Here is a 27,142-nt window from a genome sequence, read left to right as displayed (position 1 = left end):
TACAAAGCCATCTAAAAAACAGAGACTGCACAAAACCTAGCTACTAAAATGAAGATTTGGTAAAAAAAAAAAAAAAATTATAATAATCTATTTTCCAAAAACACTTTACAGGTAAAGGCTTCCACTGCCTAAGTGAGTTTAGTAGAATGGTAACGCAAAATGTGCTATGAAATTCACAGATACAGTTATGCTTTTTTAATTTTTTTTTTTTAAAAAAAGATGTCAGGTCTTTTACACATCAGCTTTCCCATCCAACATTGTACTTATTCAGCATCCTCATCCTCTGGAGCAGCAGCTTCCTCGCTTTCTTTGTCCTCGTCTTCTACCTTCCCACCTTCTGGCTGCTGCTCCTCTTCCTCGTGGACAGATTCCTCTGTGGGTTGCGAAGTCTCCTCCGTGTTTTCTGCTCCTGCCTCCACCTCTGTTTGTGCTTGGGGCTGTGCCTCAGTTTCTGTTTCTGTCCCCATTTCTTCTTGCTCCTCCTCAATTTTAGCTCCTTCTGCTTCTGGGTTCTCCCCAGGATCCTTGTTTTCACCACCTAGATTTTCTTCCTTGTTCTCGCCATCTAGATTTTCCTCCTCTTTGTTTTCACCATCTAGATTTTCCTCCTCCAGATTCTCTTCATCATCCTTGTTTTCATCTGTTCCTTCCGCTGTCCCTTCCTCTGCATTTCCGCTGGTTCCCCCTTCTCCTTCCTCATGCTCCTCTTTTTCTTCTAGATCATCTGTGAAAGGATTCTCGCCCTGAAAGAGAAGTCACACATTTATTTACCTGCTGACAGTTTCTCTCCAGCTGCTAATGTCGCACCCGAGGAGCTCACACCAGGCACACACCAGCTACGTGCAAAACCTCCCAGAAAGTTTTTTTGTTTTGTTTTGTTTTCCAATCACTACTAAGTGACTACCAAGTTCTGTGTAAGCGTGTGTGCTGCAGACATCCTGCTGGAGGCCTCAGGATTTGGAGCAGCACGTGGGGCAGATATTTCGTCACCTGCACGGCGGAGGCTCGATGATCAACAGCAACCTGAGATCCGACAGGGTATCAGGATGCCCCAAACTGCCCTGAGGTTCAGCTAAAAAGCACTCCCTGCAGTCAAACAGCAGCTACTGCCCAATTCCAACAGCACAACAGAGCTGCTTAACCCAAGCCCAAGCTGCTCTGCGAGCACCCACCTTCAGGTACCGCTCCAGCTTCTTACTGATGAGTTTGTTGTTCAGAATGCTTCTCGCAACTACGAGCGAGGATTTCTTGGACTGCTCCATCATGGCCTGCAAGGGAGCACAAAGGAAGCACGCTAATTAGATTTCAGCCTGAATTAGCTGACAAGTCCAGAAGTTACAGCCACAGCTAAAACAGCTTCCAGGGGCACCCGCCCAGAGCACGCTCAGGAATTTGGGAAGAGGACAAGATTTAAGAAACCTGCGGTTTTACGCATGTTCCCAAATTTTGTGCTGGACGTGGCTTTGGAAAGATGAAGAACAGGCAACCAAGGAGGGACCCTTGGAGAGGAACGCGCTGCCCAGGGAAGTGGGGGAGTCCCCATCCCTGGAGGTATTTAAGAGACGTGTGGCTGTGGAACTGAGGGACGTGGCTTAGTGATGGGACTCAGCAGGTCATATTGAAGGCTGGACTTGATTATCTTGAAGTCCTCTTCCACTCCAAGTGATTCTACGATCCTAAGGACACCTGGCTTGCTTCACCCAGCTCCACTGGTGGGATTACTTCAGCTTTCAGTCTCTGAATATTGAAGTTTAAAGCCTGTGCAATCTGATTATGCTGATACACGAGGAAACAATGACAGCAGAGCGCACTACAGGTAATTAAGAAAAATTCTCCCCAGTCTCAGGAACCAGGTGAAGCAAACCCAGCCACTTTTCGGCTCTGTTCTTGCAGCTGAAGCCTACAAAACCCCCGACGTGGGATTCCCGTGGCAGAAGCCAGGCTGTGGGGGCCAGCCAGAGGCGCCAGGCTGTACGCTCACCCTGCGGTTGTGGTTGTGGTCGAGAGACTTCAGGTGTTTCTGGATGATGCCGTACTGCATCGGGATGAAGAGGTCACAAGCAGCACAGTGAGCAGCCTCCACCTTCTTAATAAAATGCTCCATGCCAACATCTGGAAAGGAAAGGAAGAATGGTATTAAGCCAGAAGTCATCTGGGGGATTGCACTGGGAGCCAGCTTTCCCTGCAGCCCGCATCACAAACTCATTTTCAACACCCCCCCAGCACCCAAAGTCTTCCCAGGGAGCGGGACAGGAGCCAGGCAGAAAGCACATCACAGAGGCAGGTTAGCAGAATGCTGGTGGCTCACCACAACGATGAGCAGTGCAGGCTGCAGCTGCATCAGCACTGAGGGCATGAAAAAAAGCCTCTTCAGCCCGCTAATCATCCAGCCAGCTTTGTCAGAGCTGGGTAATAACCTGGAGGGGCTGACGGTACACTTGACCATACGAGGTTTTACTTTTCAGCAACCCCAGCAGGCTTCTGCATACTCACAACCTGCCATTTTTATTTTTTTCCCCTTTAAACTATTTATAGAGGATTTTTTTTTGACCAGGCAGCCACTACATGTGACAAAGGAATTCTCTTCCATGCCCCTGTGCAGGCACTCACCTTGCGTAAGATCTTGGTCCCTATAAATCTGCTGAATAACTGCATTAATGTCTTCGATTGCTTTACGGCGCTCTTCAGTTTTCCTAGTTTTATTAGCAACGTATTCCTGTAAGGCAGAGTATTTGTGTTAAGTCCTTTCTTTCCCTTCCCTCTCAGATGCATCTCTCTAGCCCGTTCATCCTCTAAGTCCTGCAAAAACCAACTGCACCTTGTCCCACACACAGTGCTGTGTTTGAGCACTTCCATCACCCACTCTTGCCATAAAACCCACAGTAATCAGGGATTTTCTCTATTTTCTGCCACTGCAACCAGTAAGACCAGAGTTAAGTGACCTGTTCAAAGCGAGAGGGCAGTCAAGGCATAGCTGGAATAGCAGCTCTGGTACCTTAGCCCAACTTTACTCCACCTCCCCAAGCAGCTTCACACACTGCTCAAAGTGGCTTTTCAGCAGCTTTTCAGCCTCTCCAAAATAATAACAGCAATAAAAAAAAACCAAAACTCTGAAGTCTGGGGGACTGACATAACCAGAGGCTCACCTGGAGAAAGTCGGCTGTCTGTTGAGGCAGTTTGGTTCCAACAAACTTGAAGTGCTCCTTGTGGAATTTACTCTCGAGGTGGCTGTTCATCTCATCGTCGTAGAAGGTCCGGTATTTGCATAAGGAACAAACAAACTGGATCCTGTTGAGACAGCTGGATGTGAACGGAAGGGATGTTCAATGCACTCCAGCTCTCTGCTCTGTAAAAACCTGCTCACTGCATCTACAGCTAATGGGGAGCAGACAAAGCCCTACTCATGCAAGACTTCAATCCTTTCAGCATTTCTAGGAACTTCCCCCAGAGAATTCCCCTTTTCTGTATCAGCGTGGAAGGATGCAACCAAAATCTCAAGGTTCATCTCAACCAGAACATGCAAATGTCACAGTCAAGATGACTGGGAGGAGAGCAAAGCTCTCCTAAGGGAACAGGCAAAGCACTGGGAAAAGGAAGAAAAAAGGGAAGGACCCAGGCTAAGACTGCTACTGCCCTCGCAGAGAAGGAAGCAACATCACTTAAAAAAAAAGGAAAAAAAAGGTAAAAGGGAGAATTACCTTTCTACCATACGATCCCGATGCCTCTTCTTTTGCCTCTCTTGAGTTTTCTTGCCCGCTTGCAATTTGCGTTTGATTTGACTGATCTCTTCTTGAATTGTTAAAGCACCTAAGTGTTTAAAGCAGGGTGTATTTCAGGGCACTACTCGAGGACACCACCTGATTAAAGAGAATTTCCCTGGACAAGTTTAGTAGTTGGCCCGACCAACACGCACAGCCTAGAGACACCTCTGAGTCGAGAAGCTGCTCCCTTGCAGTGCCTCCCTCTGGCCCATTACGGCTGCACCCCATCTACACCACGCTGCCATCCCTCTGGTGCGTTTGGGGAACGTGGCACAGGCGAAAGAAACACCCCAAGTTGTTTCCTCAGCCTTTATTTTCATTTACTCTTTCTGCTTTTACCAGGTTTTCAATCAATCGGTTATGGGTTTGATTTTTAAGTGCCACCCACTCCGAGTTGTTTGGCCTCATAATGGAAAAAAAAAACAACAAAAAGGGTAAGGGGAACCAATTTACAGCAGCGTTATGTTTGAGATGGAGAAGCAGCTCCTCTGTCTGCCCGCCCCGGTGTACCCACAGGCACGTCCCAGCAGCAGGGCAGTCCCAAATTTAGCTCCGCAGCAGCAGGGTGGGCAGCACGGACCCAGCACACGCCTTGCAAGCAGCTCTCCCTTCCAGCCCTCCTGCTCCTCTGGCTTGCTCAGCACTTCCACCACTACCCCCTGAAGCGGGACGTGCCTGCAAAGCTCCATCCTCCTTCCCAAGCCCAGTGACTTCCCCAAATCTACGGCACGGCAAGAAATCGAACCCCTGAACCCCGTTCCCTACGCCCCAAGCTGGCAGCTTCCCCAAAGGGCCAACCTACCTTGAGCAAGGGCTCCAGCTCCTCCCTAGCAGGGCTTTTACAGCATTTCCTTATCCCTGAGCAGACACAAAGGATGGGATTCGTCTGACAATGCAGGCGTTGGAGCGGAGCTAGCCCCTGTCCATGTGGGGATGGGGCAGGTCTCATCCTGAACAGCAGCTGAGCCGTGCCCCATCTCTCTCCGCCAGCCCTGGCGATTCCTTCCCACCAAAGCCTCACCCGTGCCGAGCCCTGCCAGCTCTCCCTGCTGGTAGCCCACCCCTAGCACTTAGCCCACCATCCCCAGGAGACTTGGGGGCATTTGCAGAAGCCGAAAGCTGAACAGATTTGAAAGATTTAGCTGTAAATCCCCTCTGGCCACCTCCGAGCCCTCAGCTGGAGGTGGGTTACGCTCCGCGCACAGCCTCAGAGCACGCACAAGCCCTCTGCTCTCTGTTGTGTGAGCTGCCACGCACGCACACCAACTCACCTTTCTCAGAGTCTCTTCCTTCATCGTCCTCCCCCTCCTAAAATGCAACATCGGGATGTTAAGGCCATCCAAATTCACGCATTAGCCTATAGAGAGCGAATGTCTGGATGCTACCTCAACATTTGCCCCTCAAACCCTCCCTCCAGGCACTCCACGCGTGGCGCAGCACCTCCAGCAGACCTGACCCTCAGCAGCCAGCACAGCCAGAGGATCCCAGAGCACATCGCAGCAGATTTTGCTTTATGCTGCCATCCGTTTCCCCACATTACTCAGTTTGGGAACAAGGCGGGAGCCCAGCGACCCACCCTCGGTGGCTGCAGCACCACTCCCACCGCGGCTTTTATCACGAGCAAGTTTTCGAGAGTTACTTACACCTCTGGAACCCTCTTTCTCCTCTTTTTCTCCCGATTCTCCTTCGGTTCCCTCCTCTGAAAGGAACAGCTCAGTCAGTGTAGGCAGGAACCCCACCGAGCCCCCCCCGGAACAGATTTACCCCCAGACAGAAGGCGCAGGGAAGCGAGCCGAGCGCCAGCTTTGCTCTCACCGTTGTCAGAGTCGGAGTTGTCGGAGCCGTCCGTCTTTGCCGCCTTGCTGTCGGGTTCCTCGGAGCTGTTGGTTTGCTTCCGCTTCTTCCCGGTGGGGTCCTTCTTCATTTTCTTCTTTTGCTGCTGCGAGAGAAGAGAAGGGTTAATCCCTGCGGTAAAGACAAGCGCCCTCCTCATCCAGCAACGTTTTATTTTACTCCTTTATAGCTGAGTTTTAATAATTTACTTATTTATAAGCCTCCTGCACACACAGGTAGGTTTCCAACGGGCAGAGTTGATCAGACAGGACAAAATCCAGCACCAGCATCTCTCTAATACAACAGATTAAACCCCAAGTAGCAGCGACTAAGAAAAGGAAACTTCTAGGAAATAATCTTTTCTTTTAGGAAACAAAGTTTTGAGATTAAAGCATCGCCCACACGAACACTGCTCTGTGGCTGAGCCTTGGACTACTGTGAAGAAAAAAAGCCACGAAGCCAAGCCAGTACCACGCAGAACTGCGTAGTACCACTTCCCAGGGCACATTTTGGAGCCAGCAGTTGGGAAACGTTTAGCTCAAGACCAAGCAGGCGGGAGGATGCTGCAGCAAGCACTTACTTTGAAGTCCGAGTCCCACATCTTCCAGTTCCTCCTCATGCGTTGTTTCATCATGCCTCCCCCGAAGCGCATGTTCCCCGAGAAGCCTCGCATGCCCTGGAACATGCCGAGCTCGGGGATGATGTTGTGGGAGAAGAGGGAGGGGAGCCGGGAGGAGCCGTGGGGGCCGAGGCCCCGCGCCCCCATGCCCTGCGGGGGCTCGTTCCACTGTCCACCCATGCGCCCGGAGTAGGACGAGGCCATGGGTCTGTTATTGCGCCCGTCGCGCGCCCAGTTCTGACCCCGTTGGCCGAAGTTGTCCCGCGCCCTGTTCTGGTACTGGTCCCTGCGGTTCCCGTAGAAGCTGTCGTAGTGCCCTTCGTAGTGCCCGTCGTAGGGGCCGTCGTAGTGCCCGTCGTAGGCGCTGTCGTTGTCGTGCTCAGCCTCGTTGTAGTCGTAGCCGGATCTGTAGAGGTCGCGGTCGTTCATGGAGGACCGCGAGTCGTAAGACTCGTACGAGTCGTACCTGCGGGTGAGGAAGCGCCGAAGCAGGACGTTAGAGCCCACCAAGAAACAACAGCGGAGGCAAAGCACACAAAACCCTTTGGAATAGGTTTTTCTTGGGATTTTTTTAACCATCGGATGCGTCCCAGAACGTGGGACGGGGCTGGGGCACGGCACAGAGCAGCCAGGGGCCGTTAGCGGCTGTAACGCTTCTGTCACACCCCTGCAAGTGCCGGAGGAACCGGAGACCTTTAGACATGGAAAAAAACAAAACACAGAAAGCCCCAAAAGACATTTGAGGAGACAAGGATCCCAGCAATAATTTGGCAATCCCGCTCAAAAACTGCTCGGTAAAAAAAGCTGGGAAATTAAACTCAGACCAAACGGCTCAACACAGCGCCGCTTTTTCCCTTCGCATTGCTCTAGGAGTTCTCAAGCAAGAACACGAAGAGGAACGAGGAGGATGCTTTTCAGTCGTGTTGAAGAACACGAGATCTCCCCCACGAGTGGCAAACACCCAGCTTTTAAGTACCGAAGACGGATTTTTTGGGCAAGACATCGACGCCGACCGGGCGCGAGAGCTTTCGGCAGCGCCGCGCTCACCTGTCCCCGCCCGAGCCGTAGTGCCCTCCCTGCATCGTGTCCGTGTCCAGGTGCGACCCCATGTCCAGGCGCTGGTTCATCTTCGCTATGACGGCGTCGCTGGAGGCGTCGGGGTTCATGTCCACGTCCGAGCCGCCCATCTCCCAGGAGTTGGAGGTGGCCATGCCGTAGCCGTAGTTGCCCGAGTTATCCTGCCCGTAGCCGTAGCCATAGCTGTAGCCCTCGTACCCTGGAAGAAAACGATCAGCTGCTTTAATTTCTGGTTATTAATGCTTTAGTTTCTGGTGATTAATGCTTTAATTTCTGGTTATTAACGCTTTAATTTCAATTCGGATGCAAAAGCACCCCTGAGATCCCTGCAGGGAATTTAAACAAACAAAAAATGAATTAAATTTTAAATTTAATAATAAATAAAATATAATCATTTAAAATTTAATTATTTAAATTTGATAATAAATTTAAATAATTTTTTTTTTTTTTTTTCAAATTTAGCCTTTTCTTCCCCATCTCTTTTACGTGCTGGGACGCGTGTAAAGGTGTGCACGTAGCTCGGAACTGTGCAGAGCTCCTTCTGCTGTCTCCCCAGCACGGAATTTACACCACAACCTGCGCTACCCTCGCTCAAATTACTCCAAGTGCCAAAAGGCTTTGTTAGGGGGGCAAAAAAAGCCTCGTATCTTGACCAGAACAGGTTTCCCTGCACACGCAGCATCAGGAGCAGCAGCAGAGTTTTTCTGCTTGTTCTGCTGAGTTCAACAAGAACTTTAAAATCAAAGAAAGCAGCTGAAAAAAAAAATAGAAAGCCATGAGGCGGCATGGGCTCGATGCTACAGCAGGACTCTCGTTCATCACCGACCTCAGCACATCTCTCACAGGATCAGTGAACAGGTTTGAAGCCAAGAAACCAGAAAACTACTCAAGTTTTCACCGCAGTTACCTCTGTTTGTCCCAGAGTTCCACTCTCCATAACCTAGAAAAGACGAAAAAAAAGCTGTTAGAGGCTTCTTTAGTGTGGTTTGATTGCAGCCAAAGAGATTCTCGTTACCTCGCAGCGAAAAAGAGCGGTGCCCTGAAAAGCCAAGCCCAAAACGGCCCAAAACATCGCCCTGGCAATGACAAGCAGGACACGGCCCCCAGAAAGCAAAATCCGCGCGCAGATTTTGCAAAACCTGAAGTTTGAGACAGGATCCTGAACACTTTGAGAACACTTTGAGCCCCCCCAGGCTCCTGCAGCGGCTTCGGAAGGGGCTGGGACCCCCACGGTCGCGTGCTCCCAGCAGGGTCAGCCCCAACGTGAGGGTTTTGGGGGTGAAGCAGCGGGGCTGGCACCCCCCGGGGACCCCACGCTGATCCAAGAGGAGCCTCAAAAGCGGCCCCGGGACTCGGGGGAAGTTTGAATCCCACCGCAAACCAACCCGGAGCCTCCCGGGCCTGACATTCACCTGCCCTTTCAGGGCGAAATCGCTTCTTCGTGCCCTCCCGCGCTTCGCCCTCGGGGGAAAGCAGCTGAAAAGCGCAAAATTTGGGAGAGGGAGAGCCCCGAGGAGCCACGAGCCACCCGCTGGAAGCCGTTAGGCAGCTGTAATTACCAAGCCAATTAGTCTCATTAGCGGCCGGCGGCTTCCGTTCACCAAAACCGAGCCGTCAGCTCTGGGGAAGGCGCCGCTGCCTGGCGGGTAACTGAGGGGGGGGGGGGGGGTTCCCCCCTGAATAAAAACTCGTTATTTAGGGGGAAATCCGTTATTATAGGGGAAAAGGCGTGAAAAGAGCAGGAGCCGAGGGAAGGAGCAGGGCGGAAAGCTGAAGAATTGGGGCAAAAAGCAGGGAGTTTGGGCAAATGCTTCCTGAATTCAGGCAAAAAACAGGGAGAGGCTCCTGTAATTGGGGAAAAAAACTAGTGAATCTAGGGAGAAAAAAAAGGGGGAAGCTCAGGAATTTGGGCAACAGCGGGGGGAAACATGGGGAATTGGAGTAAAAACCGTGAATTTGGGCAAAACCTCGTGAATTTGGGCAAAAGCAGGGGGTAAACTGGGGAATCTGGGCAAAACCGGGGGGAACGTCAGGAATGTGAGCGAAATCGGGGGAAAACCTCGTGAATTTGGGCAAAAACCTCCTGAATTCAGGCAAAAGCGGGGGGAACATCAGCAATTTGAACGGAACCGGGGAAAAACCTGGGGAATTTGGGCGAAAACCTCCTCAATTTGGGCAAACCCCTCCTGGAGCCGGGCACAACCACCCCGTTTTCCGTCACTTTCGCCGGCTCCCGGCGGGCTCCGGGGGCCGCTCCCCTCCGCCCCGGGGGGCTCGGGGAGGCCCCGCCGCCGCCCTCGGGGCCCCCCCCCGGGAGCCGCCGCCCGGTCCCGGGAGCCGCCGCCCGGTCCCGGTCCCCGCGGGGCCGCCCCGCCGCCATCTTGCGCCGCCGCCCTCACCTGAGTAGCTCATGATGGCGGCCCCGCCGCCGCCTCCTGCGCCAGACGGTAACGGCGGCAGCGCCCCGCCCCCCCGCGTCCTATTGGCCGGCGGGGCTCCGCCGCCCGCCTCCGCGCCGCCGTCATTGGCCCGGCCTCCCCGCGGCTCGCGGCTTCTATTGGCTGTCCCCGGACGTCGCTCACCGCCCCCCGGCGTTTCCACAGGGCGGCCCCCGCGGCGATTGGCGGGAGCGGGTGTCAATCGCCGCGCCTCCAGCGGTTTCTGAATGGCCCCGGGGAAGGAGAGCGCTGATTGGCCGGCGCCGCCGTCACCTGGCGGGAAGGCGTTACCGCTTTTACTCCGGGCTCTGATTGGCCAGCTGAGGGGCGGGCCGAGCCTTGCCTGGACCAATGGCGCGGCGGCCCCGCCTCGAGCCTAGAGCGCCGCCACAACGGCTCCGGTGCGGCGCTTGGTCCCGCCCCTCCCGTGCCGCCATTGGCTGCGGCCGCCGGCGGGCCCCGCCCCCGAGGGCGCGCGCGCGCGCCCAAGCCGCGTGGTGCCCTCAGACCGCGGGAACCCAGCGCAGCCCCCACGTGGCTCCCGTGGGTGGCCCCGAGCGGGCGTCACCCGTGGACGTGTCCCCCCCCCCCAGCGCCCCCAGCCACCGGGACAGGGCCCCCACGCTCCGGGGTCCCGCTCTCGGTGTCCCCGTGGCCCCGGGACGCGTCCCAAGCGCGGTGTCCCCGCCCCACCGGGACACGTTCCAGCTCTGCTGTCCCCACACCCTCGGATCCCGCTGTCCCCACAGCCCTGGGCCGTGTCCCAACCCCACCCGGGGTCCCCACGCCCGTGGTCACGGTCACACCGTGAGCCCTTAACGCTGCCCCAGCCCCCCCGTTAACCTGGACCTCAGCAGCCCCTTTTCCCGGGACACAGCCCAGCCCTGCTGTCCCCACCACTGCGGTGACAACCCACGGCCACCCAACCCCTGCAGGGCCAGGAGTGAGTTCGAGTACCCCCATGGCCCTAAAACGCCTTGTTTCCCCCCAAAAAAAGCCTCTGCGAGGACCCCACAAGGGCTGGAGCCAGGGGCCGCCCCCCATGCACCACACTCCAGCCTCCCGGGGGTCGTTTCCAGAAGAGTTTAATCTAATGTACATATTCCCGGGTACATTAATAACCAGAATATGCCCGATGAAAAAAGTTAAAAGGTTCGATTTCCCTCTGAGCCGTGCCGGGCTCGGGACTTGGAAATAAAAATGAATGCTCCTTATTTTTTTTTTTTTTTCCTCTACACAAAACTAGAGTTAAAAAAGTCGAAGGTCTATGCAGCTAGACGAAGGGGGGGGGAGAAAAAAAGCAACCGTGAAAGGGGCTGGGGTGGAGGGGAGACGGCAGCGCCAAGCCCGTGGGCAGCGGGGTCAGAGAAACGGCCCCGGCCCCGTGGCCGCTGCCGCTCCCCGGCCCCCACGGGGGGCTGGTGCCCGCCGCTGCCCCTCCGACTGCCGCCGCCCAGCGGCACCGGTGCCGGGAGCCCGCGGTCCCGCGTGAAACGGGGGTGGGTGGGCGTGTGTGTGGGGGGGGGGGACACCGGATGGCAAGGGGCCGAAGGAGGCGGGAGCGGTGAATCCGTGACTTTGCCGTTTGCCGTGGCGGAGGGGGGGCAGCGTTTGGCCCCCGGGGGGAAGGGGAGCTGGGCAACATGCAACCCCGCAACAACGGACGCCGACACCTAGGTGAGCTAAACTCGTCGTCTACGCACATGGAATATACAGGAACTCCAGGGCCATATACAAATCCCACAGCGCTCGCCGGGCCGAGCTGCTCCCCTCCCATCCGGCGTCTCGCTCCCCCCCCCCGGCCCCGAGCCGGCAGAAGCGGCCGCAGCTCCCCCGTCTTTGGGCTAAAGCGGCCCCGAGGCCGGGACCGGGGGTCCCCCTGCCCCATCCCGAGCCAGGGAACCGGCCTCGAGTGCCCCCCCCCCCCCCCCCCTCTAGCGGTGGGACCCCGGGGCAGAGTCCAAACCCCGCTGCCGGCGGAGGGGCGTCTTGTTCCATGTAGTGCTTGTGGCCGGGGCCCCCCCAAAGCCCGGCTGGGAAACCGTGCACCGGGTTTGGGGGGCTGAGGTTTGCTCCGTGGGGGGGGGGACGTGCAGGCACGGGAGGGGCGGAGGGCGCCCCCCGGGGGGCGGCTCCATCGCCGAGCCTGGGCCGGCTCCGTTACTGAGCCTCGGCCACGGCGGGGGGTTCGGGGGCAGGGGCTTCGCCCCGCAAGGGGTCTGCTTTGGAGAAATTCATTTCCAGGATGTGTCGCTGGAGGTGCCGCACCCACTCCTCCTGGATGGAGAGGGGCCCCTGGAACTCCACCTCGCAGAACCTGTGGGGACAGCGGCGTCAGCGCGGGCTTTGGCCGAGGTTTCTCCATCGGCCCCCCCGGGGGCAGCCGCCAGCGGAGACCCCTGGAGAGCGGGGTCGGCGTGGGGTGAGGAAGGGCAACCACGAGGACTCGGCGCGCTGCCCTCCCTGGAAGGAACCCCCCCCCCCCAAATCCCTCCCGGAGCCGACCTACCTGCACTTGAGGGTGTAGATGTTACCCACAAACTTCACCAGGGAGGTCTGCGGCGGGCGGGGGACCAGGGAAGGCACCGGCCTCATCCTCGGCGGTGGCTGGCGCGTCTCCTCCATCTTCTGCTGGAAGTCGGCCCCTTCCTCCTCCCGGTGCAGGGGGTTATCCAGGGGCCTCGCTTGCCTCCGCTCGAACTCTGCGGGGGGAGAATGAGGGACAAAAAAGGTGTCACGGCGGAGGGGGCACGGCGCAACGCGGCCTCTCTGAAGTGTGGGGGGAGGATCTCGGGTAGAGAGCTCCCCCCACGCCACCCACGGGTGGGCAGAGGGGACGGGGCAGGGGCTTCTCGGTGCTCCACCAGCTCCCTGCGGCGCTGGAGCCCCCCCTCTGCTGCTTGGCTCCCGACTCACTGTGGATATTGGGGCGCTGATGCTCCTCCATCTTCACCAGGGAGAGGGGAGAGGTGACCATGGGGCGCTCGCCGCCGCTTCCCCCGTCCAGGATCTTCCCGGGCTCGCCGTGCGCCAGGTCCGCGGCCAACCCTTTGCTGAGCAGGGCCACGCCGCCGGGCTGCAGGCTCAGGGGCATCCTCCGGGCGCCGTCGTGGTCCCGGGCGTGCGAGGAGTTGCGGAATTTCTTGGTGAAGGGTCGGCCGCCTTGGATGTAGCTGCGGTAGGCGCCGGCTTTTTGGGGCCGGTGCCGGATCCACTCGCTGAGGGTCTCGATGGGCGAGCCGTTGACGCACCACTCGGTGACGCCGAACTGCCGGAGGTGAGCCCGTGCGTGGCTGGCCAGGGCCTTGCGGTTCTCGAAGTAGAGGCCGCAGAGCTCGCAGCAGGCTTCGCTGGCTGCGGGGGGGGGGGGCGCGGGGCAGGGGGTGAGCAGGGGGGGCTTGGGGACGGATCCCCGGCCCGGCCGTGTCCCCGCCACCACCCGTTTGCAGCCGTTGAAGGGAAATCTCCCCCCCCAACTCTGGTTTCTGTCACTGATGAGTTCCAGGAGGCTCCTGCTGAGGGTCTGGTGGAGACCCCAGAGCCAGGGGAGGCTCCAACGAGACGGGCTAACGGGGACCGGGGACGCCAAGCGGGCCCCAAATCCCCACTCGCCTCTCCCCAATGTGCTCTGGGTGCCCCGCTGGAGACACCCGGAGCAAGGAGCTCTCTGCTGACACCCCACACGACGCCACAGCGCTGCGTGACAAAGCCCAGCTCCCCCCGCAGCCCCCGGGGACGCCCCCCAGACCCCCGCCGCGGGCCCTGCCACGCACCTCCCCGTGCGTCCTGACTTACAGGTGTGCGCGGGTTTGTCGTGCACGGGCTTGGTTTTGAAGGGCAGCTCGGTCTGGATGTAGGCCTTGTGCTTCACCTCGGCGTGGGGCCCCAGCCGGTCGTCCTGCAGCGGCCGTTTGGCGGACAGCGGCGTCAGGAAGCCGCCCTGGGGTTTGCCCGTGAGCGACGCCAGGGACAGCTCCCGGCCGAGGCTGGAGCCGCCGGGGCCGGGTTTCCCCGTCCGCCCGCCCAGCGGAGGCAGGGCCATGCCCTGCAGCATCTTGCCGGGGGCTTTGGGGTCCGTCCCCTCCTCCCCGAGAGCTTTGGGGGGCTCGATGCTGGAGGTGTGAGGCTCCTTCTTGATGACGCAGGGCTTGGATTTCTTCTTGAGGATCTCCCGCAGGGTGTCGATGGGCGAGCCGTTGACCGACCACTCGGTCACCCCCATCTGCCGCAGGTGGGAGCGCGCGTGGCTCGACAGCCCCTTGCGGTTCTCGAAGTACTCGCCGCAGAACTCGCAGCGGATGTCCCGCACCGGGTCAGCTCGGGAGGCTGCGGGGACAGAGGGGGGGACGTCAGGGGGAGCAGGGCGGCGCCCACCCCTCCGATTCTCCCCCCGCGACCCGCAGAAGAAGCTGGGAAGCCGGGAGCAGACCCTGCAGCAGGACCCCGAAGCGCCCGGTGATGGCTGAGGAGAAGGCAGAGCCCTTCCTGGAGCACAGGACCACGAAATGGTTTGGGTTGGAACAGACCCTAAAGCCCGGCCCAGTTCTAGCCCCCTGCCATGGGCAGGGACCCGTCCCTGCCTGCCCAAACCCCACCCAGCCTGGTCCCGGGCACCTCCAGGGATGGGGCACCCCAACTTCCCTGGGCAACCTGCCCCAGCGCCTCACCACCCCCACGGTGACCAATTTCTTCCCTTTACCTAACCCAAATCCATCCTCTTTTAGCTTAAAGCCCTCACCCTTCGTCCCTACGGCTACACCCCCCTGTCAGAGTCCCCCCCCAGCATTCCCGGAGCCCTCTTTAGGTACGGGACGACCACTACGAGGTCTCCCTGGAGCCTCCTCGTGGTGCTGAACAACCCCAGCTCCTTCAGGCTCACATTTCAGATCCCACAGCCCCAGCACTGAGGGAACACAGTCCCACCTGGCCCCCCTGGACAGGGGGGGGGAAGGCGAGAGCCCGGCACTTACAGAGGTTGAGGGGAGACATCTCCTCCCGCGGGGACCAGGCTCGGTCGGAGGGGTGGGGGTCTCCGTGGAGGCCTCCTGACATCATCTCGCGTTTGATTTCCACCCTCAGCTGGTCCTGTTTGAGCTTCTTCTGCAAGGAGGGAGGAGAGAGGCCTGGAAACATCTTCCGGGCAGTGGGAGGTGGGGACGAGGTAGGAGACTGCCCCAGGGGACTGCCTGCTTGCTGGACCTTCTTGGCGAGGCCGGGGATGTGAAGCTCTCCGGGCCCCCGAGGCTCCAGGGGTCCCATACCGCCCAGGAGGCTCTTGGCCATGGCTTTCTGCCCGGGGCCGGCGGGGTTGGGGGCAGCGCCCCGCGGCTGAGCTCGGCGTTTGAGGATCTCCCGCAGGGTGTCGATGGGCGAGCCGTTGACGTACCACTCGGTCACCCCCATCTGCCGCAGGTGGGAGCGCGCGTGGCTCGACAGCCCCTTGCGGTTCTCGAAGTACTCGCCGCAGAACTCGCAGCGGATGTCCCGCACCGGCTCCGACCCCGAGGCTGCGGGGAGAGGAAGGGGAAAAAAGGGTCCCTCACCAGCAGGATCCCCTCACCAGCAGGACCCGACCCAGTTTCTGCCCCAAATCTGCCTCCACCAGGCCCCGGATCCCAGCACGCTGCTGGTGATGAAGAGGAGGGAGAGGAAGGTTTGGCTGCCACCTGAACCACGTGGTGTCCTGGTGGGGGACACGTGGCGAGACCTCCAGGCCCAGGGGGGTGACCTGCAGCCCCCTCAGCAGCTCGAGGAGATGAGGGTGTGATTTCAGCCGTCCCTGCTGGGGAATCGGGGCAGATCCCGGCCCCAAAGGGAGGCGAGATGCTGCCAGCAGCAGGAAGGAGCTGGGGAGAGGTGTTCGGTGCCAGGAGGTTCGTTTCACCACCCCAACTGAGGCAGCAAAGGGCTGGTTTGGGGTTTTGGGTGCTGCTGGAGCGAGGCCGGGAGGGGATGGGGCAGCAAAAAGGGGCAGCAATGAGAGGGGAGCCACGGGGATGAGGCGGCACCCAAAGGAAGGGAGATCTGCTGCCTTGAGCCGCGGGAGCTGCAGGTTTTTTGGGGCCAGCTTTTTTCCCCTCCCCGGTTTAGGGAGAAGGGAGGTGCTGCAGGGTCCCAGAGCACTTGGGTTGGGAGAAGCACGAGGCCAGCCCCGACGCAGCAGCTTCACAGCCCCAGCAAGAGGCAGGAGAAACCCTGCAGGGTCTGCAAACCCCCAGCCCCTCGGTGCTGAGGGATGGGAAGCGTCAAAGCCGCGCTCGGAGCTCTCAGCACAAGGCAGGGACTGATGGCAGCGGGCAGACACCTCTCCTCCACGGGCTTTGCTGCAGGGAACGGCTCCAACCCTGGAGCAATTTGTGCTGGGAGCTGTCCTACGAGACCGGCGACGCACGAGGGATCCCAAAGACCTGGCTAGGGATGGAGTTACAGCCGGGACACACCGGGAGGCACGAAGCACGGGTCCTTCCCGGCAAGCCTGCGCGTTGAGCGAGCAGGGAAACGGCAGAGAAAAGCTGAGACGGGACCAAACCCTGAGTTAAAAACCATCCGGCCTCAGGAGCGGGCAGCACGCGCCGTGCCCGGCTGAGGACAGAGCCACAAAGAGCTCAGAGGGCAGAGAGCCAGCGAGGGGGAACAGTTTGCTGAAATCACGATGGGGAATGAAGAGAAGCCCAGGCAACGGGGTCGTGACAGAGCAGCACCACCTCCTGCTGCCTCCTGCACCGAGCTCTCCCGCCCCAGCACCACACAGGGGGATGCTCAGCGTGCCAGGAGGAGCCAGGGGCTTCCCTCTCTCCATCTCTGCCACCTGAGAGCTGACAGGAAACCCTGACGGTAAAAAAAAAATAAAAAAATAAAGAGGAAGAATAAAAAAAAGAGACTCACTCAAATTGAGAGGTCCTTCCTCATCCGCCTGCGGCCACTGCGCCTTCGGGGAGCTCTGCAGGGGGCTCAGCGCGAGCTTGGAGCTCTTGTCCTCGGGGTTTTTCGGGGAGGGGGACCCCGAGAGCGCTGACGGCACCTTCTTGAGGATTGGGGAGCCCGGCTGCGAGAGGCTTTTGGAGAAGCCGGGGGGGGATTTGATGGCTTTGTTGACGGGGCCGTCGGGCGGGCGCTCGCCGCCGCCGCCGCCCTTGCCGAGCGCCAGGAGCGCGGGCCGGGGGGAGCCCGCCGCCCCCTCCTTGGGGGAGCCGGATTTCTTGAGGAGGCCGGGAGGCATGGGGCTGCCGTCGGGCTTGCCCTTCTGCTTCATCAGTTCGTAGAGCAGGTCGATGGGGGCCCCGCTGCTCTCCGACTCGGCCACGCCGAGCTGCCGCAGGTGCGAGCGAGCGTGGCTGGAGAGGCCCTTGCGGGTTTCGAAGCAGGCGCCGCACACCTCGCACGTCGTCAGGTTCTGGGCTGCGGGGAGAGGGGAAAAAAAAAAAGAGAAAAGAGAGGGAGTCAGGGCTCGACACGGTCAGCGGGGGCTGTCCGAGCCCTCATCTCCCACCTCCAGGCTCTCTGCTCACCCCTGGGACGCCAGGAATGGAGCGGAGAAGGGAGAGGAGAGCTCGGGGGGACCAAACGCGCTGCTCGTGCACGCAGCTCTGCTGCTCTCCCTGCTAAAGGCTGGTGGGGATGCTCTGGGACGTGATTTTGAAAGCCCTGCCCCTGCCCTGTTGCTGGCAGGCTCCAAAAGCTGGCAGGGAGGGGACCTCGAGTGCAGCTCATCACCACACAGAGCTGTTTTGGGCACCAGAAGCACCGAAAGGGCCAAAGGGACTGACCGAGGTGGGCTGAGGACGACAAGGACGCGTGCTGGTCCTGGGGAGCTGCTGGAGGCTTCAGTTAACAACACAGGAGCACAACTTGGCCAACCTCTTCCAGAGGGAATTCAGCAAAGAGGCCCAAAAACCCTCCCGGGTGGGGAGCTGCACCTCCCTCCTGATTTCTGACAGCCTCCAACAGCACCTCCCTGAGTTTGGGGCACCACGCCTCGAGTTTGGTGAGCAACGTCCCCAAATTCGGGGCGCCACGGACGCTGCGGGGCTGGGCCGAGCCCTGAGGTGAGATGCTCAGCACCTCAGCTCGCTTCGCCGAGCCAAAACAACCTCAGGAAGGCCACAGCTCGTGGAAGACACAGAGCCACGAGCCCTGAAGCAGCTCCCAGCCCACCTCTGAGAGGCTGCAGCCGGAGGCTGGATCCTCCACGCCGTTTCCTTGCCGTGAAGCCCCCAGCGAGGCCGATTTCCCCCCCCAGAGGACAGAGACAGCGAGCGGCCGGGCGCAGGGGGGGGGAGGTAACTCACATTTGGAGTCCTGAGGCTCTGGCTTGCTCCCGGGCGGCTCAGGAGACAGTTTGGTCCCTATCCTGCTCGGGGGCTGCTCCAGCTGCCCGGCGGGAGCGCTTTTCTTCGGCAGCGGCGGCGGCGGCGAGCCCACCTCCATGGCCACCAACTCCTCCTCCTCCGGGGCCAGGACTGCCAAGAGAAGGAGACCGTCAGGGCGGGGAGACGGTAACGTTGGGGTGACACCGGGGGGGGGGAAAAAAGGAGAAAAGGGTCCCAACGCCCCGGCGGGGGGGGGGCTGAGAGATGCCAGCGGCCCTCGGGAGCTCACGGGGCCGGTGACAGCTCCCCCGGGGGGGATACGGAGCCGCCGGTGGCCCCGGGAGGGCTCCGGGAGGGCTCTGGGGGGGTTCGGGGCTGCGGCGGGGGGCACGGGGCGATGCTTCCTACAGCGGGGACGGCGCCGGGGCACGGCCGAGGCTCTCCTGCCGGCCTGGGGGGGGCAGAACGGGCACGGAGCCGCCCGGGCCCGGCCCCGGGAGCCACCGGGAGCCGGTGCCGGCCGCGAAGGCCGAGCCCGGGGGGGTCGCCGGGGGCCCCGTGCGGCACAAAGCGGCGGCTGAGGACAAAGGAGAGCGGCGGCCGGGCGGGGGCGGCCGGCTCCGGGGCTCCCCGACCGGGCCCGGGCCCCGCGGCGGGGCCGAGAGCGGCGGCGGGGCCGGGCCCGGGGCGGCGGCGGCGGCGGGGAGGGGACGGGAGGGGGCGGGGGGGGGGGCCGCGGGCGGGCCCGGGCTCGGCGCTGCCGGGGGGAGGGGGCGCGGGAAGGGGCCGGGGGGCGCTCACCGGGCTCGGGGGGCGCCTCGGGCCCGGGGTCGCCCTCCCCGCCCCGCTCCCGGTCCCGGGGCCGCGGCGCCGCCGCCGCTTTTGTCACTTTGGGCGGCGAGGAGGTGGAGGCCGCCATCTTGGCTCCGGCACATGCGGGGCGGCCGCCAGGCCCCGCAGCCGAGCGCCGAGCGGGGCCCGGGCCGGCCTCAAGGCCGCGCCCGCCGAGGGGAGCGCCGAGACATCGAGCGGGGGAGGGAGAGGGGCCCGAAAAATAGGGGGGGGGGGGCACGTAAAAACAGGGGAGCACCCCCAAAAACAGGGGGAGCCCCATAAAAAACAAAAGGGATACCCCATAAAAACAGGGGGAGCCCCATAAAAAAGAGGGGGAGCGCCCCCCAAAACAGGGGGAGCCCCCATAAAACGGGGGGGGAAACCCATAAAAAACAAAAGGGAGCCCCCATAAAACAGGGGGAGCCCCCATAAAGAAGAGGAGGAGCGCCCCAAAAACAGGGGGAGCAGCCCCCATAAAACAGGGGGAACCCCCCCCAAAAACAGGGGGAGCCCCCATAAAAAACAAAGGGACCCCCCCCAAAAAAAAACAGGGGGGACTCCCCTGTGCACGAAGGGGACCCCCACAGAAAAAGGGGACCCCCACATACACACTAAGGGGGACCCCCCCAGACACAAAAAGGGGGGACCCCCCACAAGCACACCCAAGAAGCAGGGACCAGCACAGACCCCCTCACGTGAAGAGGGGATCCCCACACGATGGGGGGCCCTCCCCACACAGCAGGGACCCCCCCACACACACCCACAAAGGGAGGACCCCCCCCACGGCAGGGATCCCCCCCCCACAAAGCGGGGACCCCCCCCAACCCTGCTCTCCCCCCAGGGACCTCACTGCCCCCACGCACAGGCCGAGGCCCAGCCCCGTGCCCCCCTCACACCGCGGCCTTTCCTGCCCCACAGCCCCCCCCCCCCCCGGTAATTTGCCCCCAGTAAAAGGGGTAATTTTGTCCCCCTGGTTAAAAAAAAATAAATAATAATAATTAAATTAAATTAAAATAAGGTAATTTTGCCCCCCTGGTAAAAGGGGTCCAGGGCCAGCAGCCATGTCCTAAGGCACTGCCGCCCCCCATCCACACAAATAATGCGTAACCACAAGTCCAAAACTTAAGGAACAGCAGCAAAGTCTCTCTGAAAACCAAAAAATAAAAATAAAAATTGAAAATTTCAATCCGCCACCACACCACCAAGTGCTACCCCTGCCTGCTGAGAACCTCGGGCTTTAGGCAAAAATGATCCCAAAAGCACAGCAGGTGGTGGGAGAAGGGAGCCCAGGCCTATAAAAAATAAGAATTAAAGATTCAAAATAAACATTAAAAAATCAGTTTTCCCCTGTGGGGAAAAAAAAAAGCTCAAAAAGCCAATTTTTGGCAGCAGTGGAGCTACGCAGCCCAACGACAGCCAGAGGGGCCCAGAGCACCACGAATTCGGGAGGCAGGCGGAGGAACGGGAGCACGCAGGGCAGCGCGGGCAGCCCTTACCTCGCAGGAGCTGGACCCAAAACCTGCAGATTTTGCCTGAAATTACACCGCAAACAAAACCAAAAGAAACCAACCCAAGAGGGGAGCACCCGCGAGAGCCACAGCTAAAATAAACCCAGAGCTGGATGCTCGGTTTTTCAGCACGGGGAAGCTTTTAGAGGTTCAAATTCCCACTTGTGTTGGCACCAGAAGACTTTACCAAGTGCTTAAAAAGCTTAAAAAGCAGACGAAACGCCGCCAGCTTCTGTCAGGGTAAAAAATAATAAAATAAAAAACAAAGCGGGGCAGCTCCTGAGGTTTTAGGAAGTTTCAAAGCCCACCGAAATGAGCTGAGAGCCCCTCAGAGGCTCTGGGCTTTGGGTTGTAATGACACCAGGGGTGTTGTTTGGGCAGATTTTGGGTGCTGAGGCGCCACGTTTCCCCTCAGAATAGGGGAGAGAAAAGCTCACAGCAGCAGCCGATATCCCACGGACTCCAGAAAATCGGTTTTGTTCTGTTTGTTGCCCCAACTTGGCCCCACAGCCTGAAAAAGCAACCACGGAAAGACCTGGCTGAGGGGTTTCACACCCTCTCTTCCCTGGCCGTAGCCCGGTTTGGGTGAAAACGGAGCCGAAATCTGGGCTAGAAACCAGAGTACAGCTTCCCTCTGCTCGGCGGCGGCACCGCACATCGAAATCCACCAGAAATCTGCAGAGCCCGGGAGAAAAGATGGCACCGAGGGCAATTCCCCCACACAGGGGAAGGAGGGAAGCGAAGCAGGAGGCCAACGGGAACTTTTCGGTAACCTAAAACTCAAGAAAAGAATCAAAAGACAGCAGAAAGTAGGGCAGGCAGTGGGTGGGCACGGAACAAGAGCGAGGGGACACGGCTCAGAAAGGCCAGCACAGGAGGAGAGCTGCCCTGTGGGGACAGGGGTCTTGTCACCTCCATCCCCTCCAAACCCAACGTGACGCGGCCCTGAAGGGCCAGAGGTGGCTTTGAAGTTGGCCTCACGTGCGTCTGGGGTCAGGCACAGAGCTCCAGAAGGTTTTTTCTGGCCTCCATTCACCTGCAATTAACGCGGCCACCATGGGACGAGCAGGACGCGAGACCCCGGCCGCAGAGCTCGAGCCGTTTTGATTTCTTTTCTTCCCTTTTGCAGCGCAGGGACCACGATTAACGAGAGAAAGCAATGCTCGGAATGGAAACCAGAGCTACTGCTGAGGTCTTTGGGCTCAAATCAAAGCGAAAAGGAGGAAAGGAGGCTCCAAAAAAAGTTTATAAATGTCTTCTTCCAGCCTCAGGTGTGCTGGGGGAAGAAATCGTCTCTTAGGGGCTCCTCTGGGAGACGACCACCCTCATGCTCTGTGCACAAAACCCTGTGGTTTTGCAGCCTGAACTGGTGTGGCTGGGTTCGCAGGGAATGTTTGTGTGTCCCCATCCCGGATCCCACAAAACCAGGACCATCTCCTGGCCCCGGCCACGCCGGTTCTCACGCCCAGGATGAGAAGAGCTGGAGGGAGGAATCCAAGAGGCTGGGGAGGGCCGTGCCTACTCGAGGCTCTGAGCAGACCCCGTTGCAGCCCCCACTGACACCCCTAAAATGAATTTTGCAGCCCCTGACGCTCAGCCCCTCTCCCTTTTCCCTCGGTTGTCCCCTGGAAGGAGCCCCCAAACGCGGGTTGGAGCCAGCGCCTGGAGAACGAGGAAAACCAGTGCCAGACCAAAAAAAAAATATATAAAAAGATCTGGAGGGGGGAAAAACCCCAAATCCAACCTGCTCCCAAATGGGTGGGGGTCAGTGCTGATGACTGGCTCACCAGGGCAGAGATTTTGTTGGCTGAAAAGACAACAAAACCATGGAGCAGAACGCTGTATAGGAGTATACAGAAAGAAGAGCACAAAAAGTGCATAATAAATGCAGAAATCTGGGATGTAGGGAGATAAGGACGGAGCCACTGTCGGGAACGGAACAGGGAGAACCGAAGCAGTTTGCGAAACGCCTCCAGGCCAGCGAGATGAAGGAAATTGTTCGGGTCTACTGGGAAATAACCCCAAAAGACATCTGGCCCGGCCAGCGGTGCTAGTCATCGCTGGGAGGAATTCGGTATGCTTTGTGTGTTGTGTTTGGAAGGAAGCGGAGAAATGCTCTCTTGGAAGGATTATTTTCTCCGAGTGTCTGGGAAGGGGCTGAAGGCAACTCGAGGCACGGAAAGCTTCAATGTCCCGAGTCAGAAGGGACCCCAAGGATCACGTCCAGTTCCTGGGCAGCCCGAGGGTTAAACCCTTTGTCTCGGAGCGTTGTCCGGACCCTTCTGGTACAGCAGCAGGTTTGGGGCCACGACCGCATCTCTGGGGAGCCCGTCCAGTGCCCAAACACCCCGCCAGGAAGAACTTTTTCCTAATATCCAACCTCCCTGATACAGCTTTGAGCCCCAAACCAGCTCGCGTCCTGTCACCAGATGGCTCAGCACCTCCCTCTCATCTCCCAACTCAACCACCAAGTATCCTCAGCTTTTTTATTTTTTTAAATTAAAAAAAATGGCCCCAAAATCAAGCCCCGGGGAGCACCACCAGCCGGATGCATTGCCCCATTGAGCACAACCCTTGGAGCTCCTCACCCATCGCATCGTGTCTGCATTGAGCTGGACATCTTCTCCAGAAGGGGACCGAGAGAGTCTCAAAAGCTTTGCTAAAAGCCAAGAAAAAAACACATCAACCACCTCTGTCCACCAGGTGGGCAACCTGGGCATAACGGGGCATTAAATGGGTACGGCAGCAGGAGGGAACGAGGGTGACCCCTGGGGTCCCCCAACGTCTCTCAGCATCCTGTTTTTGCTCCCACCCAGACACCCAGCACCCAATTCTGACCTTCGCGGCCAAGTTCAGGTTCTAGCCACAGAGCCAAACACCTACTTCCTCCCTTTGCCTCTTGGTTTTGCTTAAAGGCTGGCTTTTTAGAGAAGCAGCCACGTGTGCGAGACCGGCAGCAGCCACCCACCTCTCACGCTCTGCTGGCCAGGAGGGGAGCTGTCAAACCCACAGCCAAACCCTTTCCCAACACTGCTCTTCGGTTTGGCTGCGCATCCCACCCGCAGGCAGCTCCGGGTGCTCTTTGGTGCCCCGAGAGCACCAAAACCATCCCAGGGGCTGCTGACGCACGGCGCGGCGGTGATTTGGTTGCATGAACGCAGCCGTGCTCATCGAACTGCTCCCCGGGCTGCAGAAAGCAAAGCAGAGCAGAGCAGAGCAGAGCAGAGCAGAGCAGAGCCCTCCACCTTCGTTTCCCTTCGCACCCCCAGTTAGAAACCACAAACCGCAGCCAAACCGGGAAACGGCTCAAGACAATGCTCCCCAAAAAAGGGGATTTTGGCACAACGGGGGGGGGGTTTCAGCCGAGAGCCTACCGCAGAGCCGCTTTCGAACACCACCAGCTCGAGATGCATCTTGCAAGGCAGGCAGAAAGCTTTTGGCAGCTCGTGCTCCTCGCTTGGCAGCGCTCAGGAAGGAAGCAGGCGGCGCTTCGCAGCCTGCAGGTGCCGAGCCGCGAGCGGTCGGCACGTCCCGGCGGCGCCACGCGTCCTCCATCCCCGGCAGCTCGCTGCTGATTTGGGAGGGCTGCTGCTGTCTGGAAAGGCACCGAGCTGCTGCCAGACGGGCTCTTCGTGCTGTGTGCCGGGCGCGTGCCAGCGCAGAGCCGGCTGTGCCATCCTGCAAACACCGCGCCGGGCTGCGCCGTGAAACTCGCTCCCAACGCAGGCACTGTGGATCCCTGCTTCCCTGCCTGCCACCATAGCTTGCTGCCGGCCCGTGTCTCGTTAATAGTCCTTAAAACCATCTAATAATTATGGAATTAGCATAAAACACAAGCAAGGAGTGCTAAGGCTTAAAGAACAGCGGTTGAGATTTCCACGTGGCCGCCAAGACCCACGAGGAGTTCGCTTGAGCTCTCAGTGCTCAAACATCCCACAAGTGATTCGCACAGACACGGGGACAGGTGGGCTCACGACCAGCCCGAAATCCTCCCGCTGCACGCCCGTCACCCCCCACCTCCACCCACAACTCCGTAACTGTTTGCTCAGCTGCTTTTCTGCGGCCGGAGCAAGAGTTGAATAAATATTGCACCGCCACGAGCGCCGCTCCGTTCTTCAATCGGTTGCGACAGACGCTCTCAGCTCGGCCTGAAGGAGCTGCTTCAGGCTCAAAGCAAAACAAGGAGGGGTTCAACTCGCAGCGAGCCATCTCCACGCGCCTCGCTAAGAGACTTCAACCCCCACGTCCGAGAGCGTTGCCCAAAATTCTTCCACGCCGCCGGCAGGCTCGGTGCCGTGACACCAGCCAGCTCTCCGAATACCCTGGGGTGCCAGCAGGTCCCGATTTGCATCCAGCTGGAGCAGCAAATCCCACACAAATTTGGGGTTGGCAGAGAGTTTATCGTTTCTGTAGTCACGGTCAGGGCACCGGGTGTCCCAGGACCCATCATCAATGTCACAAAGACGACGTCGAACGCCCCTGCTCTGCCCACCATTTGACCAACCTCATCAAGTAAGGGGCTGACGGCAACAGCAAAAGGAGGACCAGCAGTAGCACATTAAAACAAAAAAAAACAAAACTGTTTATTGTCCTGCACTGTAGTGGCCAACTGCAACCCTATTTGAGCTTTGGTCGCCCAAATTTTCTCCCTACAAAGTCAAAGAGCGTCCCTGCAGCCCTCCCGAGTCACCCAACCTCGCTTCCAGTGGCCACACACTTTTCTTTTTTTTCCTGCCAAAGCTCTGGGAAAAGATCCCAGCCCAGGCAGCCTCCTGCCCCGCTTGCTTGACGCCCAAAATTTGGGGATCGCCAGGTCCTGTGCTCTTAGGAAGTGCTGCTGAAAAACCGCCCAGCACCAGAGGGCTGCAGCAGGCTGCTGATCTCCAGGAATTTCTCTTGCCCCGGGAGGGCAGCAGCTTCCCCACAGCTTGGGCCAGGTGTTTCAGCCCTCTCAGGAGCGGATTTAAATACAAAAGCTCACCCTTCGCACTGATCAATATCTCCAAGGGATCCGCCTGCATGCCTCGGTTGCACAACAGCTCACCAAGCCCGGCACAGTCCTAACCAGAGGGTTTTTTTCTCACTTGATTTACCCATTTTCTTCACATTTGCTCCCAAAGACGCGACTTGCAAGGAAATTCAGAGCGAGCAAACCCAGGAGTGCTGTTTAGAAGTGGCTTTGAACTCCTGCTCTGTGTTTTCCAATCTCACACGGGTTTAAACTGACCTGTGCCAAAGTCAAGCTCCAGTTCCCTCCTTTTACCTTTGTGGCCAGACGATTCTCAGCCGGATTTCCCCCATCGAACCCCCGTCCATCCCGTGCCTGACAGGGTGGGCTTTTCTCCCCCTGCCCCATCATTTTGCAGGGGGATGACCCCGCGCAACCACCAGGTACAAAGCGCCGGAGCGAGGAGCAGATTTCACCGTTTCCCTTGGGGTTTGACCCCCTCTCCGGTGACTTGGCGTTAGGTTTCAGCCAGCTGGCATTTCGAGGCAACCAGAGCTGGGCACAGAAAGGAGTGGGAGATGTTCCCAGCCCCGTGCCAGCATCACATGCTGAAAAGTTGAGTGACGTTGCTTGAACCGATAAGCAAGATCAGATTTCAAGACATGCTCCCATGCTCTTTTTTTTTTTTCTCCTCCTTCTTACCGTTGGGGACATTTGATATTCGTTGCACCACGTTAAGGATCGCGTTAACCTCCTTCCCTACGAGGGGTTTGCTGGGGAAGGTGGCCGCACTCTTTCTTCACCGAGACGTTTCCACCTTCCACCTCTACTAAACCCCGAGCCTTTTCAACAGCAGCCCTATCTCTAACGGCTCGTGCCAGTGAATTTTGGGCACTGGCAGACCCAGCAATCACTGAGTGATAATCAAGGGCAGCAACAGCATCCAGCCACTGGCAGCAGAAACCCAGCAGAGCCCTCCAAAAAGCCTCTGGTTGGCATCAGCTGCTCCCCTGGGCTTGGAGCTATTGATCTCCCAGGGTCTGCCATGCCAAGAAAAGAGAGCCTGGGTTCGTTCGTGTTTTTATTTGCGTTCATTCTGGTCGAGACTCATTCCAAAGAGCCACCAGGCAGGCGGAGCAGTCTGAAGAGCCGGGATTCCAGGCTTTTGGATATTTCAATTAAAGACAGAAAACGTCCCTGCAGCGAGAAGCTAACGCAGGATTGTGCTGAGCAGAACCTGAACAAGCTTCGAGGACTTAAAGACCCCACCAGAAGCGGCAGGTATCCGGAGGTGGTAATGGAATGCCCAGAGTTACTTTTTCCTCATGTGCAAGTTTTCCATCCTTGGAAGGATGCTGCTGTTGCAAAGACTTTGTGCAAAGTCAGTTTTTTGGCACCTCGCAGGGAAACCCGCGAGCTGTTTGGGATGGCCGCTGCCCTGAAACCAACGCTCCCGTGAGAACCGTTTGGAGCTCCCCTGGTGGAAGGAGACCGGCTCAGACCCAAACCCAGGATTTACCACCTCCCCCCGCAGTAACACGCGCTCACCGAAAACGAGCAGCCCAGGGGCGAGCACAGCTCCTGCTGCCCTCTGCATGGCCAAAAAGGAGGGCAGCCACGATTTGCCAACACCCCAACGTGCTTTGCCAACACACCAACCCTCCAGCTTTCGCCGATGGAAACCTAAACACGACGCTTTTCACGTGACAAAGCCCGAGCACCCCAGCACAGCCCCCAGGCAGGAGGCAATCCCTCCCCATGCACCCCTCGAGATCTTTCGGCTCCCACGTTTCCATCTGCTGCCCAAAAGCAGGA

General features: G+C 58.8%; 2 protein-coding genes across 7 annotated transcripts in view; both read right to left on the bottom strand.

Annotated features, from left to right (window-relative positions):
* Positions 1 to 72: 72 nt before the first annotated feature.
* AKAP8L (A-kinase anchoring protein 8 like) lies at positions 73 to 9,802 on the bottom strand. Of its 3 annotated transcripts, none has more exons than XM_084304039.1 (13): positions 9,690 to 9,802; positions 8,198 to 8,230; positions 7,261 to 7,489; positions 6,175 to 6,679; positions 5,577 to 5,700; positions 5,405 to 5,460; positions 5,033 to 5,069; positions 3,699 to 3,807; positions 3,147 to 3,300; positions 2,611 to 2,716; positions 1,982 to 2,112; positions 1,173 to 1,268; positions 73 to 743 (listed from the first exon to the last, which is right to left on the bottom strand). In XM_084304039.1, exons 1-13 carry the CDS (start codon positions 9,700 to 9,702, stop codon positions 264 to 266), a joined length of 2,073 nt encoding a protein of 690 aa, XP_084160165.1. In that variant the 5' UTR covers positions 9,703 to 9,802; the 3' UTR covers positions 73 to 263. The 3 variants fall into 3 exon arrangements, with proteins under 3 accessions (XP_084160165.1, XP_084160167.1, XP_084160166.1); XM_084304041.1 differs by having other exon boundaries at positions 3,147 to 3,288; XM_084304040.1 differs by having other exon boundaries at positions 5,577 to 5,697.
* A 995-nt stretch (positions 9,803 to 10,797) lies between these two features.
* Positions 10,798 to 27,142, bottom strand: part of WIZ (WIZ zinc finger) — a 43,340-nt gene continuing 26,995 nt past the window's right edge. For 3 of the 4 annotated variants that reach the window (XM_084304047.1, XM_084304048.1, XM_084304050.1), the window contains 7 exons: positions 18,017 to 18,187; positions 16,614 to 17,126; positions 14,699 to 15,235; positions 13,524 to 14,054; positions 12,645 to 13,082; positions 12,238 to 12,430; positions 10,798 to 12,045 (listed from right to left, as the gene is read on the bottom strand). In XM_084304047.1, coding sequence (XP_084160173.1) covers positions 11,889 to 12,045; positions 12,238 to 12,430; positions 12,645 to 13,082; positions 13,524 to 14,054; positions 14,699 to 15,235; positions 16,614 to 17,126; positions 18,017 to 18,187 — 2,540 coding nt within the window. In that variant the 3' untranslated portion in view covers positions 10,798 to 11,888. The remainder of the gene's footprint in view (positions 12,046 to 12,237; positions 12,431 to 12,644; positions 13,083 to 13,523; positions 14,055 to 14,698; positions 15,236 to 16,613; positions 17,127 to 18,016; positions 18,188 to 27,142) is intronic. The other variant, XM_084304049.1, reaches the window with a different exon arrangement.

The sequence above is a fragment of the Netta rufina genome, assembly GCF_964035555.1.
Source record: "Netta rufina genome assembly, chromosome: 32".
Classification (NCBI taxonomy): domain Eukaryota; kingdom Metazoa; phylum Chordata; class Aves; order Anseriformes; family Anatidae; genus Netta; species Netta rufina.
Note: the sequence above shows the minus strand (reverse complement) of the source record. Positions and strands in the feature narration are given on the sequence as shown.